This window comes from Apodemus sylvaticus, chromosome 5 (assembly GCF_947179515.1).
Source record: "Apodemus sylvaticus chromosome 5, mApoSyl1.1, whole genome shotgun sequence".
NCBI lineage: Eukaryota > Metazoa > Chordata > Mammalia > Rodentia > Muridae > Apodemus > Apodemus sylvaticus.
The window spans coordinates 13,959,002-13,975,237 of NC_067476.1; the positions used below are offsets into that span (position 1 = coordinate 13,959,002).

Sequence of the window (16,236 nt, forward strand, 5' to 3'; positions counted from 1 at the left end):
CTGCCGTAACCTGCTTGGTTTCTCTCCTCCTAGACGATCACTTCCCTTGCATGCCTCAGTTGGCTTTTTCCATCCTGAGCCTCCACGATCTTTCTGCTGGTTTCTGAGACATGAGCTTTCTCAGCATGTTCGCTCGCCCGCCATTAGCTTCTGCGCCACACGCTCTGCCTCCTGCTGGTTGCCATGGTCAAGGAGGGGATGCTGCTGCCCTAGGGTCAAGTTCACCTTGCTCCCTATGTGTTGTCCTCAGCTGTGTTTGCACTGCGAGGTTGCAGAGCAGCTGCTACAGAGGCCACATGACCTGGGTCGCCTGACGTGTTTACAGAAGCTTGAGTCCAGGCCACGACAAAGATGATCAAGCAATATGCTTATTAAAACCAACCCTTCCTTTCCTTTTCTTCTTCCTCCTTCTCCTCTAACTCCTCCTCCTCCTGCTCCTCCTCCTCCTCCACCTCCTTCTCCTTTGACGTGGTCTGAGACTCACCAAAACAAGGATGGTTGGCCAGACTACTCTTTTAACCCACTTGTCCCCACCTGCCCAGCATTGGGGTTACAAGTATATGCCACCACTCCCAGATCTTTATAAGAGTCTGGAAATTAAGTTTTCCTGACTCTGCCATCTGCCCAACGTAAGATGAACTTCTTAAATCACAACTATTTATGTGTCAAGTTGGCTTTTTTTTTGTTTTGTTTTTTGTTTTTTTTGGATTTGTTTTTTTTTTTTTTCAAGACAGGGTTTCTCTGTGTAGCCCTGGCTGTCCTGGAACTCACTATGTAGACCAGGCTGGCCTCGAACTCAGAAATCTGCCTGCCTCTGCCTCCCAGAGTGCTGGGATTACAGGCGTGCGCCACTACCGCCCGGCAAGTTGGCTTTTCTTTAAGAAATATCTAGACTTTTACTCAACACTTTTCCTCAGAGTTGCTTTTGGACACATGTATGGTAAAAGAACATTTTAAACCAGGACTTGGAGGAGCTGCTGCTGTGTTTCCCAGCATATGTTTTATAGAGCTCTTCTGTGGAAACTGTTGCTATTCCGACTAACCTCTGGGGTGATTAGCTTATGTGTCTCCTCTCTGCCTTAAAGACCCTTGTGCCCCCTTACCTCCCTAGGTCTCCACATCCTTCTCTCAGAAGCTATGGACAACCCCTTCAGCTCTCTTTACATTTAAGGGCAGAAATACACACCCCACTGCTGCGAGCATGCGTGCCTTTGGTTTTGTTTCCTGTTTCTCATAAGATTATTAGATAATTTTAGCACTACAGAGAGAAACATCCAGGCCGCTTGTTTTTCAGACCATCAGAGAGGTTAAGGGAGTTTAATCTAGCAGTTAGGCGCAAAGCCGAGTCTAGAACTTCACATTCTTCACCATCTGTCGGTAGGGTAGCCCACTAGCAAGAGCTTCCTGAATCCCTGACAAGTTCTTGGCGTTGTGACAGGCCCTGGGAAGTAAGGTGAAGAGAATGCTCTCAGACCCTGCCTGTCGGGAGCCATCTTGCCGCTTCCCTGAAGCAGAGGGAAAAAAAAGAGAGAAAATGTAGGCTTGCCAGGCAGAGTCAAGGCAGGTCAGGGCCTGTTGGCAGATTTCCCGGCATGCTGAGACATGGACGGATAAGAGGGGTGCACCTGAGGCGCAAGGCTAGGAGCTGAAGAGTCTGCTAACCTCGGTGGAAAGAACAGAGGCCTTCGGGATGGGAATGAATATCTTGTGTATGTTTAAGCAAATTATGTTAGCTTGTGGCCTTGTTTCCCACGATGCTGTAAAATATATAAAGCCTAAAAGAATTAAACCCGGGGCTGCCGCAGCACTGACTGGGCAGCCCTTCCGATGTCTAATCTTTTGTCTCTGAGTCTTTTCCATCTTTCCTATAATCATCCTCACTCCCCCTCAGAGAACTGTTCGACTTTGTACCAGTCACACTGGTACACCTGCCCATGCTCATAATGGATTCAGGGTGCTACACATTTCTAGATGATCAAATCACAGCAGGTGTGCAAGAGTCTTGAGTCAGGATTTGGTTTAGTCTGGAGTGTCACACACACACACACACACACACACACACACACACACACAAACGTGACTAAAGGAAGTGTGCTCAGAAGGTGCGGTGGGGGTGGGGGAGGAGCTGACAGTTCAGCTGTATTTACGGCTTGATCAACAAACAGTTCAGCTGTATTTACGGCTTCATCTGGTGACTGTGGTCAGGTTTAGGTGCCGCCACACTTGGGGACAGAGCCTAACATCTTGTAGGCCTGTGCCAGGGGAGCAGAGCCCCTCTATCCCTGGACCGATCAGCAAGTCGAGGCAGGAACCCCGCGCATGCGCCCTTAGCTGGAGCCCTGCGCAGGCGCCCTTAGCTGGAGCCCTTCCACTCTTGCCTGGCATTGTGGCCGCACTCTGTGCAGTGTGGGCTGTGATACCAGAAGTTCCTGGAAGTAGAAAAGTCCGTGCCAGTAATGCTACATGTCGTCGCCAGTTTCACAGCCGTGGTGGTGAAAGGCAGATTCCCTTTGCCCTTGGTCCCCAGTTGGCTGACCTGTTTACACATTTCTTACGTTAATTCAGGGCGACTAGTTAGCCTATGCTTAAGAAAGTCTGGTTACTTCTGCTTTCCTCTGCGAAAATCAAGCCGTGCAAGCGGTGGGCTGCGGGGAGTGTGGACCTGGGAGACCCTGGGGTTTTGTTTTATGTTTTAGAGCCTCCATTTTGGCAACTCTAAGATGATGATTATGAGTGTCCCTGCACTTTGTGAGACTCTCCAGCTGCTGAATGGGGATATCGACACGAACTCCTGAGACCTGAAGTGCGACATGGAACGTCACTTGAAATCTAACCTCTACATAAGTCATTTGTATACAGCACAGACTGGGGATCCAAGAGAGACTAGGTCCGGGCCAGAGCGACAGTCTCCTGAGTCTTGGTTTCCTTTCACTGGGCTTCTGCGCTGGGGTCTGCCTTCTGGTGGAGCCATTACTGGCAAGAGTAAGTTTCTGGGGAAATGGATACTGAGAGGGAGAGGCAGCTGGGAGAGCAGAAGGCTTTCCTGTCAGGGGCACAGAGAAAGCAGGAGAGGGAGCAACTCCCCTGCCCGCTCAGGAGGCCAGGGCACTGGGGGTGGCCTACCGGGGTCAGGGTCCTCTACTGACAGGCCCGTCTCATCCCTCCGTGTGCCTGAAGCGGAGGCAGCAGGAAATAACACCATTTTCAATACAGTTGAGAGCAAAGTCAAGCTTTTATGGCATTTTCTGTCCTGGGTGTTTTTCTTTCCAGCTTCCATGTTTTGATGAGAGGCTACAATTTCAGTGGGTCTCTTCTTCCGGGCCCCAACAAACACCCCTGACTGCTAACTTTACAGACGTGTTCCAGTTTACTGGTGCTGATGGCCAATAGCCTTGGGGGAACCTGTCTTCACCTCCCCACAAGGCTATAGCATTTCACGAAGTCATAACTCTTCAGCTTGTGCTTAGGGATTCTAGGATGAACCGGTTTCCAAGCCAGCCTGGCTCCCAGGAGGAGGAGCAAAGCCACCAGGAGGAGTCCTCGGAAGGCCACGAAGTGGAACGTCCTCAGGCATTTTCACAGCCGTTTAAAAAGATGTCTTCAGCAAAGTTGTCCAGATTAGCTACAAATGCTTGACAAGATGGACACGTTGTGTCTGTGGGCCAATATTCAATCCAGGTGGAGGAATCTAGAGGGTATATATACCTAGCAAGGCAAAAGGGAGACAGCGTTGCTTAGTAACAGCGCAGAAGTGTTCCATACATGATGGTAATGTGTGTGTGTGTGTGTATGTGATGTGTGTGTGTGTGTGTGTGTATGTGTGTGTGTATGTGTATGTGTGATGTGTGTGTGTGTGAGATGTGTGTGTGTATGTGTATGTGTGTGTGTGATGTGTGTGTGTGGTGTGTGTGTGTGATGTGTGTGTGTGATGTGTGTGTGTGTGTGATGTGTGTGTGTGTGTGTGTGTGTTCACATGGAAGCCAGAGGCCAAACTTGGGTGCTTTTCCTCATTCACGATCTACAATTTTATTTTATTTTTGAGACAAAGCCTCTTACTGGCCTAGAACTTGCCAGCAGGAGAGGTGGCCTGACACATACGCCCCAGGGACCCACCTGTCTGTCTCTCCAGCGCTGAGGTTACAAGTGTGCACCACTAAGCCTGTTTGTCTTTTTTTTTTTTTTTTAAAAAAACAGATTATTTATTATTAATTTAATGTGTGTGGCTGTTTTGTCTGCCTGTATATTTGTGCACCATACATGATGGCTGGTGCCTGCGGAGCCCAGAAGAGAGCATACACTCCCCTGGAGTTGGAGTTCCAGGTTATTGTAAGCCATTATATGGGTGCTGGGAGTCGAACCTGGAGCCTCTGAAAGAACAGCCTGTGCTTTCCATCACAGAGCCATCTTTCTAGACCCACATGCCTGCTTTTGTTTTTATTTTTTTGTTTTGATGTGGGTTCTTGTCATTGACATCAGTTCTGCACTGACGAAGCTGTCACCTCAGCTCACAAGGCCAGCTCTTTACAGATAATAAGATACATATTTAAACATTAGAACTCTTTGCATATGAGAGAGCAGGCTGGTGGCCAGAGGATATGTACATGTACTCTCAATTCCTATCATGCTCTTGATGGCTGATCCCTCAGTCAAGGCTTTGGGTACTGTGATAGTGGCCAATAATCCTTCGTTTGAAATTCAAGGTACTTCTTTTACACTCCTAATGGTTCATTGGTTGAAATTACCAATGGGTCATGAATGTAGTTAAGAGTAAAAGACAGTCAAGCCAGAGAGGAGGTCAATGCTGGTGACTTACTTGAAACTGAAATTGTGTTTGATCTGCAGAGCCTCTTTGCCCATGATTAAATACTGCTTCCCTTTCACGAGGCCGGCGTTGGTACAGCTCATCTTTTTAATGAAGGTGACCTCAGAGTCCTTCTCAGCAGTGGCTTCCCCTGAGACACACACACAAGGCAGGTTATCACAGTCACACTAATCTTAGTTATGACCTCTCTTGAGCTGCTCTGATCCTCAGGGAGGTGAGTATTGCTGAAGGTGTTCTACTCCTGTGGTTGACTGAGACTCTGGAGCCAGACTGTCCGGGTTAAGGCCCAGCCGTGCTGGTTCCCACCGTGTGGCTCTGGCCACTGATGTGTACTTCCTCCTCTGAGCGCTGACTCATTGTTACTGCAGAACTAGTAGGGAGACTGAATGGGCTATTATTCCCTTAAACCCGGGGAAGTGCAGAGAGCAAAGCGAGAGCTGAGGAGTGGTGCAGCTTCTCAAAGACCCAGGACCACTGTTCAAGGGCTGTGCACTAGTTATCTATTCGTGTTATTTCCCTGATCAACAAAGTATTTGGTAGCTGGCGGTGGTCAGCTTTCTAGAAAGCCATATGATGTGAAGGGATCAAAAATGTAAGGGAAGATAACGTTGGCATTCCTAAGGGACTCAGAAGTAACCGTGACTTGATACTACTGCCCTGAACGCAGGCTTCCCCATGTTTGGCCTGTGAGTTTCACGTGTGTTTAAGTCGTATTTAACCTTCACATCTCAGAGTATCAGCTGAGCCCGCCCTGTTCACTTCCGTTGTAATAGTAACAGAGACTGAATCTGGAGTCTTCTACAGGTTAGGGAAACATTCTAGCACTGTAGCCCAGTGCCGCCCCCTCCCCCCACTTCTTTTATATCTTTATAGCTCAATCTAATCTTCCCCTCCCTTTCCTCCTCCTCCCTCCTCCTCTCTCCCTTTGTCCCTCTCCAAGAACAAAGTGTTTTCTGACTTGAAATTCTTGACAGAATTTACCAAGAAGATACATGCCAATAAAAATGCATTACAATTCAGACTCAAAATCACACCTACTGGAGAATTCATATTCACTGAAATGAGAGATTGGCTGTTTGGAAGACATCAATAGGGTGATAAGCTTAAGTCATTTAATAAGTCCCTTATTCCATTTTAAGCGTGTTTTAAGGCCAGCAGCATGGCTCAGCGGGGACAGGTACTTGGTTCCAAGCGGGATGACCTGAGCTCGATGCCCAGGTGCCACATGGTGGAGGGAGAGAACCAGCTCCTGCAAGTTGCCCTCCGACTTCCCCCACGCATTCCATAGATATGCGCACATGCACACATGAATAAATGTGACTTAAAAGGCACTTTAAGTAACTTGAAGCGGGAACACTGAAGGCGAAGGTGGTTATGACTTTTGCTGACATACAGAGCATTTGTTGAGGTCTGTGATAAGAGGATTCAATGAGAAACAGAAGCTTCACGAAGGTGAGCCCTCTGCTCCTGTGCTAAGTCATCTCCTCGGGGTCTGATTCAATGCCTGCTTTTCACGGTTGAAGGGGAAGGAAGTTCTCACCTGTTTTGTAAATATCCAGAAGAGTTGCAGTGTACTTGACAAAGACGTTTTCTTCGGCGGCTGATGTGATCTTCACCTTATAAGCTGGCAGAAACAAACCAGGGTGAGATGAACACAGCCAGTGCCACCCACAGTGGAGGCTGGGGCTTTGCCGTCCATCAGGTGAGACACAAAGACAGCAGCTGTCAAGGGTACCCCGGAGTAGCTCTCACTCATTCCAAGGATCTTCCCAACCCCCCTCAGCCAATTCACCAGATTTAAAAAAAATGACGAATTCCAAGGAAAGAAATATAGAAAGAATCCAAAGTCATTCTGACGTCAGTAACTGTACTGATAAGATTCCATAGAGAGCAATGGTACCTACATCAGGACCAGGGTCACTTACGTTATTTGGTAAATATCTTCCCATTTCCTATGCACCTCATGGCCTTGAGCAAACATTTAATGTCCTTGATGTGATTAGATACATTGATCAAGGCAACTCATAGCAGAGAGAACAGCCTATGGCTTCAGAGAGTTAGGGCTCATGACGGCAGAGCTCAAGACGACAGAACGGCTGAGAGCTAGTATCTCGACCCAGGTGGAGGCAGAGAGAGAGAGAGAGAGAGAGAGAGAGAGAGAGAGAGAGAGAGAGAGAGAGAGAGAGAGATTGGAGTCCATCCCCAGTGAGACATCTCCATCCCAAACATGTCTACCGACTGTGGACCAAGTATTCAAATATATGAGCCTATGGTGGCCAGTCTCATCCAAGACAACACAAGGACTTAATTCTCTCAGGGACTTGAGACAGTCACTGCTGTGCATGGAAACTTAGATCTGAGCTCCGGACCATGAGAAATAAGGAGAGCCTCAGGCACAGATAGTAACTCCATACATATCAAAAATCATTTAGTAGTCTTCTTTGCTTTAAAGAGAAATTTAAAGTAGTAACCCTTTTCCCCATCCCCTGCTCTATCTACTGCTCCACTGTAAGAACACACAGATGAAATCTTAAGACTGTGGCTTTTCTCTCCCTCTCTATCTCTGTCTATCTCTTTCTTAATTTTTTTTTAAAAATTATGTGTATTTTAAATTTTATTTTATTTTAAAAATTTAAAATATTTTAAAATTATCTGTGTGTCTCTGTTAGGTTTGTGTTAGGGTCTGGGTAAATTATTAAAACTTAGATGGGAGAGTGGAGAGATGGTTCAGGGTTAAGAGCACTGATTGCTCTTCCAGAGGTCCTGAGTTCAATTCCCAGCAACCACATGGTGGCTCACGATCGTCTGTAACAGGATCTAATGCCCTCTTCTCGTGTGTCTGACAACTACAGTGTAAGTACTTATATGTACTCATATAAGTAAAATAGTGTACTTATATAAATGAAATAAATAAATCTTAAAAAAGAGACCTAGATGAAATATTAAGGCCTAGGTAACTTATTTGGCAAACTTGCCACTTCCTGCTGTTACTAACGTTATAAGGAAACTTTCTCATAAGCTGTTTCTGTTGTTACTAGGAGATTTTCTCATGCCCACGTTGATTACACATCCTGCTATATTCTGTGACGTTGGAAACCAGTCACTGTTGGAAGTCACGGTGGAAGTCAGTAGAACTGGTTGTATAGTTTCCACAATAAGCTTGGACTTGAGCCAACCATACAGTAGCACTCCCTGCACCTGTGTGTAAGCTTTTATGGTATTTGCTTTTATAACCTTCCCCTGGGATGGACCCCAACATAAGAGATGCACCTGCACTTATTTAGAATAAGACTTCCATCTTGAGTAGGGGTCAAGTAAAGTTTAAGTTCCCAAGACCTCCCTGGGAACTGACATCCTACTTGGCAGAAAGAGACATGTGTGTAGGAAACTGACATCCTGCTTGACAAGTTAAGAAAGGAATGGTAGACAAGTCCCTTCCTGGTAGACAAGACATGAATGTTAGACAAGGCCACAGTTGAGTACCCCAACCAGTGGGAGAAGGATAAGTGTACAAAAAAGACGTGTTCCTAAGGAAGACCCCATCCCTAAATCGTGATTGGTGGGATAACTTGGCACAGATGCTTGTAGAGCTCAGGCTTAAAAAGTCCTACAGGAGCCTGACTCAAGGTTTAGCTCCCAAGCCTGGAAAATGGCCCTGATGATCGATCGATCAATCAGTCTTGGGCTGTGGTCATCAATAAGTCATCCTATTTGACTGAGATTGTTGTTTGAGTGGTTTGTGCAACGATTCTCAGAGCCCAATAGTTTATGCACAGGTATACAGGTGCTCATGGAGGCCACGGGCTGGATCTCTGGAGATGGAGTTACAGGCAGTTGTGAGTTGCTCAACATGGGTGCTGGGGACTAAACTCTGTAGGGACAATCTCTTGTGTACTGCGTGGAAACACCATCTGTCAATAAAAATCTGATGGCCTATTAGCAAAAGGCAGGAAGTAGGCGGGAGTTCCGGTAGAGAGACTGGAACTCTGGGAGATAGTCAGAGGTGAGAGATTCATCCCAGACTCTGAGGAAATTGGAAATGAAATGGAGGAGAGGCAGAAGACAGAATAGTTTAAACAGATTATAGAACTTACCAACTAGTCAGGGAAGGAGCCAAAGCTTATGGTCTAGGCATTTATTCATAAATAAATAACCCTCCAAATTGTTATTGGGGAATTGGGGCATTCGTGGAAAACCAGGGGTTTTAAAACTCAGCCTCTATGGAAGAGCATTTGCACATGCCTAACCACTGAGCCACGCCTTAAGTCCCAACTTCTGTGGTTTTTTTCTAAAGCTTTCCTGGAAGAAGTATAGTACTCCTATTCAAACAAGGGACCCAGAGGAGTGTGACATCCTTGTGGTGCCACCAGTGTGCAGTGTCTCATCTCTCTAATTGAACATGCACTGATGACATCTCATATTTAAAGGAGCTCTGTTGAACATCTGCACTCACCATAAGCAATCTCTGGCTTACAGGCTCTTTCTTTCCTGGTGTCTGCAGAGATGGCCAGGTCCAGTTCCGCCTGCAGGTGCCCACAGTCAGCTGGATGGTGTGGAGAAGGGTGAGAGTTAGGCTAGTCGACTGAAGCAGGCGTTCTCTGTGGGAGTGAGCCGTCTCTACTGAGCCCCGAGACAAGCTGAGACCTTTCATACAAACGCCATATTCCTAAGACCTGCCCATTTTCTTCCCTTCTCTGAAATGAAACACTGCAAAAGGAAAGTGAAACCAGCTGACCAAAGTCTTGAACATATGACTTATGATTACATAAGTTCTTGGTTCCATGGCCAGCTCTTCAGAAATGCACAGTCTTCCTTCAAAGGAAGGGAGTGGGGAGTAACTTTCCATTTTCAGAGCCTAATGGAACATAAAATGATTCCCCAGAATTAAAAGAGAGAGGAAAAGACCTGGGGGCCAAGTTCTGCCTCTGTTCTCTTTGGCTAGTGTTCTTTGCAAAAAAAAAAAAGTAGGTGAAAGTAAAAAGGAGAGCACATGTGTCCCCTGGACCCCAACAACCATCTGGGTGGCCTTGGTCCATTCTTGAACAGTGTCCCATCCAGGTGTTTGAGCGCTAAGGAATGGTTACTTTTCAGTCAGCTGCAATTATAGCTCAGCTGCAATTACTATCTACTTTCGGAGAAAGGATCGTTTGACAAAACCGCTTCCCAGTTCAACCCTCAGACCCGCAAAGACAGACTGAGCAGGCGCTTACCTTCAACACATTTGCAAGCTGCTCCTTCACAGACTCTCTGAAGCCTGGTGTCGGAAGTGCTGTAAATCATGGTGCACTGCTTCTCTGTGAGGACGGAGACATGGTTACAGGAAGTGGTTGGGCTGAAACACAGTATTTATTGGCCATTGGGTCTCTTATAAAGGGCCTCAGAGATGGTCTCTGAAAGGGCTCAAGGCCCAAGAAGGTTAAATTATGAATGGGCTATCCTGAAGAAAACCCCTCCCCCTTTGCTATTTGCCTCTGTGCTCAGAATTTTACTGTTCATTAGCTATTTCTTAGAATGAAGGTATTATATGCTTCAAAGAATGGGAAGAAAGTAAATTATATTACTCCAGGGTCTTTAAAGGGAATTATAATTATTTCGCTTGATGAGCAGGCATGCATGCATGTACGCACACACAAACACACACACACATGCACATATTTGAGAGACGTGTGATATATACATACACACACATACATGTGTATGTAGGTGAAGAGAGACTAGCTGTGTTCTATGTGATTTCAGAGGTTAAAACTAGGGTCATCATTTGCTCCACTTAAGGATTTTCTAACAAACAGAACTGCCCAAAGTAGAAAAAAGCTGTGTGTGATCCCTCCCCATCTCAGAAGGAGCAGAACTGAGTTCACATGTGCTTGATGCTACGGTACATACTAAGGGCATGAACATGACCATATGTCAGGGACTGGCGGGAATGGCATAACACCATATAATTTCAGTGCAAGGTGGCAACTGTTGATTTGTGCCAACTGTGAGAATACAGAAAGGGTGGGGGGTCTTTCTGATGAAAAAATTGGAGTAGTAATGAGGCTTCTCTAGAGAGGAGAGGTTCAAGGGATACAGGCAGTGACTACCACGAAGGAACCTGAGGCAAAGCATTTTAAGGTTGAGGGTGACACAGTCCGGTTAGGCAAAAAAAGGAAGAAGCCGAAATGCAAGCTGATTGGGTTGATTAGCAAAGTCGCTACGAATGAAGTCGAATGAAGAACTTAAAATGAGTGTACAGGATGGGCTTCCTGAGTTACACACTAAGAAATGTAGTCTGCAAGATGTGAGGGCCTCCTTGCAGTTCTAAGTCACAGGAAGATGGCAGCAGAATATTCTGGAAAACTGTAGAGCAGATCAGAGCCAGTTACCTGGTCTATGATACTCGTACACCGTGAAGGTAGCAGGACTCAGAAAGCCAACTTGGAAAAGTTCAAATATCCGGAACCGGACACAAAGGAACTCTCTGGAGGGGATCTGCTCGATAAAGTGAAGGTTTTAAGGAAGGCACGGGAAGAGGTACTCCTGATGCTTCAGAGGTGAGGTGAGGATGTGGTGCTAAGGTGCGGAGGCGGAGCTTACCGAATTCAGTTGCAGAATGACATGGCCATCTTTGATCTGGTAATCAGTTAGGAGTTGATCCACTCCTTCCACAAGCTAAGGAAGAAAGTGGGGAGGGGAGCTTGAATTTACTTTTCTAATATTTGTGTTTAATTACACTTCCCTGTTGATAGAATATTAAGCCGCGCCATAGCCCACTACTCTGAGAGGAAGGACGGTTCCTCAGTCTGGACTGAGAGCATCACTGTGCGTGCTCCTGCTTCATTTTCATAAGTCAAATCACAGTTACATATTTGCTTTAGAAAGAATGTTTTGGGTGGTTGTATGAGAGTGAGATATTGAAGTAAAAGAATAGAAGTTTGCCCATAAAACAACATAGGAAAGAAACCCAAGCATTCAGGACATCTCAAAGCAAACACTTGCAGCACGTAAATCTTCTTGGTTTGCTCCGATTCCAGTCGGCAGTGATATATCCATTACCGCATGGGAGGACCCTGATGCTGACTCCTCCTTGCTGGGCTTGTAGCTAAAATAAATCAGAGCTTGATTAACAATCCAGAGATGGATTAAATAAATGATAAGACTCTTTAAGAAAAGGCCCTGTTACTTAGCAGACTTTACTTATTTATATTTTTTTGAGACGGGGTCTCATTATGTAGCCATTCGCTGTCCTGAAGCTACCTACCTATGTAGACCAGGCTAGCCTCAAACTCACCAAGATCTGCCTGCCCCTGCCTCCCTAAGTGCTGAGATTAAAGGCGTGTGCCACTACACCTGTTACCAGCTTTTAAAATTTACACTTGGTTCTGTGTATTAAGGTATATGGGTCAGACCCTGAGAGCTTTAGAGCTGCATGAGGTCTTGGAGCTGTCTATCTTAACGCTTTCCTTAAGGAACAATCCTACCCCACTGCCCGTCTGGAGCATAGAAATCATGCACTCCATGACAACAGACGAAGAAACTGAGGCAGAGTCTGGCATGCACTCAGGGTTATACGGCTGGTTCATGCAGAGCAGTGTATGAATCCAGGCGGCTCGCTTTTTATCCTAGTTTTTCTAATAGACTACTTCCAAGGTAAAATATTAGTTGTATAGCAGAAAGAGACTTGAAACCCTAACACAAGCCCTAAAACTAGCTCTAACCCCAAGAACTAATGTGTCAGCAGTTCCTTCTTGTGTCTGTCAGATTGTGCTTGGTTATATTTCTTCTTTCCTTTACTCTTGTCTGTTTTCTAGGTTCTCGGGCATGGGTACCCCATGGGAAAAAAAAACTCTCCAAAGACTGTTGTCTAGGAATTTGACTAGTTTGAAGAAGCAAAGTGGGTAAGATTGAAATTCATTCATTCATTCATTTATTCCTTCATTTTGTCTCTGTCTCTCTGTGTCTCTGTCTCTGTCTCTCTGTCTCTTTGTCTTGTCTCTCTGTCTCTCTCTGTCTCTCTGTCTCTCTGTCTTTCTGTCTCTGTCTCTCTGTCTCTCTCTCTGTCTCTCTCTCTGTCTCTCTGTCTCTCTCTCTGTCTCTCTGTCTCTCTCTCTGTCTCTCTCCCTCTCTCTCTCTCTGAAAGAGGATCAGTCAATCTGGGTCATGTCCAGTCTTGCTGAGCAATGTCCACAAATCATTTTCTTATTTTCCAGGAGTATGAACATGTGTTTTAAACCTTCTTTCTGACTCTTGGGCTTGGAGGGCAGATGCTCAGAGCCACCAGCAGGCTGAGTCAGAGCACTGAGGAGAAAGGGGCCTGGGGCGGAGGTAGGAGAAGCTGGGAGAGAGAGCGCCAGTGACACCAGGTGACCCTGGCTCCAGCCTCACCTCAGGAGAGACAAAAGCATCTGCATGCTGGAGCTCCGGCCCAGGAGAGCAGGATGAAGAGTTAGTTCACAACTGATTTCACCCTAAGGGGCCGTCTTGGGAAGCAGGTGACTAGGGGACAACAGAGGCTGAAGTGTATCTTTTCCTCAGCCTCCCCAAGCAGAGCACACAAAACAGCTCTTATTAGGAATCTAAAAATATCTCATTTACCACAATAAATAAAGGCACTAAAAATAATCCCTGACTCATAAAAATGTAAGTCCAACCCCACCAAAGGAGCCACTTAGAAGGGGCATCTCAGCATCCCCTTAAATAGGTCCAGGAAGCAGGGATTTCCGGCTCACACATGCAAATACTACTTCTGCAGGATGCAAAAGGACTCCAGGGTGGGGAGTATCTGTGAAAAGGTCAGTGGAGCTTGATGACTGGTTGCCATGGGAACCGTTTCAATCGTGGAACAGAAATCCTTCCTTCAAGAAGCCTTTGCTTGTGCCAAAGTCAGCAATCTTCCCCAGAGGCATTTTGTTGTAGAAATGAAAAACCTTCCAGCCCCCTCCGCTTTTCTTATGAGTCTAACAAGATGTAGGAAAGAAAGAAAGGAAAGAAAGAAAGAAAGAAAGAAAGAAAAGAAAGGAAGAAAGAAGAAAGAAAGAAAACTAAATTAAAAAGACCACTGAACACGAGCCTGTGCTGGCAATTTTTTAATTAGGAGAGAATATTTGAAGGCAAAGAATGTCTTTGATGAATAAGGACTGCGTAGTTACTTTGGAATCTATCCAACCAAACTTCAGTGTCACAGAACCAAAAGCAACTTTTACCTGCCCTTTTTAAAACCCTCTGTCCCTAATCCATAAAATAAATAAGCAAATAAATAAATAAATAAATGAATAAATAAATAAAGTAAACATTAAAACAAAACTCCCAAACCCAACCAAGGGAACCCCCCAGGAGACATGCCGTGTATTCTTCTTTTGTATGTTGACCGTTGGCATTAGGCATCTTGTCAAAAATGTCACAAGAATGACTTTTGAAAGCACTTTTTTTGTGTACAGCAGGGTTGGGGACAATCAAAACTGGCAGAAACTCAGAGGTAGGACAGTCCAGGTACACTTTACAGGAAAGGTCCAGAGAATGAACTGCTCTGCTGAGGATTATTTGAGTGTTCCCCCCCCCCACAGTGGGATACCCTCAAGTGCATCACCCCTTATCCCAGAGTGTCCCCCCCCCAGCTCCAGATGTCTCCTCTCGGGTCCTGTGTGCTGATCCTAGCTCTCCCCAGATGCTTGCTTAGACCTCACTGTGACTTGTCTTATAGGTTTCAGAGAGAGCTGTGGCGTTGCCCTGTCTCTGGCACCTGAGTAGTAGAGAGGAGAGATGGCAGTTAGCTGGAGGAGAGCTACCGGGAGGGAGGGAGGTGACCTCGGAGGACAGACACTGGGTGAAAAAGGTTTGAGAAGAAACAGAGGGCAAAACTGCCAAGGGCGGAAGTACAGAAGCTGGAAGGGAAGAAGGAAGTTAGGAAAGAAGGAAGGAGGGAGGGAGGAGGGGCAAAGGGAAGGAGGAAGGAAGAAGTTAAGGAGGGAGGAGGAGGAAGTTAGGAGAGAAGGAAGGAGGGAGAGAGAGAGGAAAGGAGGAAGGGAGGGAGGGAGGCATTAAGGAGGGAGGGAGGGCTTCCTGCCAGGAAATGGAGCCTAGGTGGTAACAAAATGCAGACAAATGAAAGAGCTGAGAATCAGCTGAGGAGGAGCGGGTATTTCTTGGGACTAACTGTCTTACAGTATAAAGACTGAGAGAGGTGTATCAGATACTGAATTGAGTGGGCACCAGTGTCTGTGGCATATGCTCTGTGTATGTGTGTGTATGCACTTGTGTGTTTGTGTGTGTGTGTGCTCTGTGTATGATGTGTTGCATGTGTGTGTCTGTGGTGTGTGCTCTCTCTCTGTGTGTGTATGATGTGTGGTGTGTGCTCAGTGTGTGTGCATGTGTATTTGTGTGTGTGTGTCTGTGGTATGTGCTCTGTGTATGATGTGTTGCATGCGTGTGTCTGTGGTGTGTGCTCTGTGTATGTGTGTGTGTGTGTGTGTGTATGTTATTTGGAGGCATTCACTGGACTCACAAGGCCTTGCTTAGGCCTCTAATGGAGACTGTGGCAGGTCACTTCATGTCCTTGGATGTCAGCTTGTATTTCTACAGCAGGAATTCCTAGGTCACCATCAAAGTCCCTCCACTTAGAATCGAGTACACATTAGACATGTCATATATGATTACAGGTATGTATAGCCAGCAAATATGATTTGGGTTTCACCTGTTATTGATAAGACTCAGGGAGACAGGACGTGGCAGATGGGTCTGAGAGGCGATGAAAGAGTTTGTGTTCTAGCCCTGACTTTGCCACTAACAGTTCACTCTATGCTCACTAAACCCAGAAGTGTGTGTGTTTCAAAACCAGGGCACACTTTACAGACACACTAGGAAGGAGGCCACAGCGAGCAGACTCATTGACTCCAAAGATGCTCACATCCTAATCTGCTGACCTGTGATGATGTTGTACGGTAATAGGGCTTTATACATGTGACTTGATTCAGGATTGGTGTGTGTGTGTTTTGTGTGGTATGTGTGTGTGTGTATGTGTGCTTTGTGTGGTGTGTGTGGTGTGCTCTCTCTCTCTGTGTATGATGTGTGTTGCGTGCATGTGTCTGTGGTATATGCTCTATGTGTATGTATGCACTTGTGTGTTTGTGTGTGTGCTTTGTGTGTGTGGTGTGTGTGTGTCTGTGTTGTATGCTCTGTGTGTGTGTATGATGTGTGCTGTGTTAGTGTGTCTGTGGTGTGTGCTCAGTGTGTGTGTGTATGCACTTGTGTGTGTGTGTGTGTGGTGTGTGCTCTGTGTATGTGTGTGTGTGTGTATTATTTGCAGGCATTCACTGGACTCACAAGACACTTTATAAGGAAGATGAAGGAGAGCAGAGAAGGCGTAAGGATGACCAGGCTCTAATTCAGAGTGAGCCAGGACACTGCCTAGCAGCCACAGGAAACTAAGAGAGCAA

The 16,236-nt window shown here is 46.1% G+C and overlaps 1 protein-coding gene across 1 annotated transcript in view; it reads right to left on the minus strand.

Moving 5' to 3' along the window:
- Positions 1–3,213: 3,213 nt before the first annotated feature.
- The window catches only part of LOC127685284 (complement C5), a 79,566-nt gene continuing 66,543 nt past the window's right edge, over positions 3,214–16,236 (minus strand). The window contains exons 34-41 of the mRNA XM_052182292.1: positions 11,804–11,906; positions 11,402–11,476; positions 11,191–11,296; positions 10,033–10,116; positions 9,276–9,365; positions 6,363–6,446; positions 4,814–4,952; positions 3,214–3,705 (exon numbers count right to left, since the gene is read on the minus strand). Coding sequence (XP_052038252.1) covers positions 3,567–3,705; positions 4,814–4,952; positions 6,363–6,446; positions 9,276–9,365; positions 10,033–10,116; positions 11,191–11,296; positions 11,402–11,476; positions 11,804–11,906 — 820 coding nt within the window. The 3' untranslated portion in view covers positions 3,214–3,566. The remainder of the gene's footprint in view (positions 3,706–4,813; positions 4,953–6,362; positions 6,447–9,275; positions 9,366–10,032; positions 10,117–11,190; positions 11,297–11,401; positions 11,477–11,803; positions 11,907–16,236) is intronic.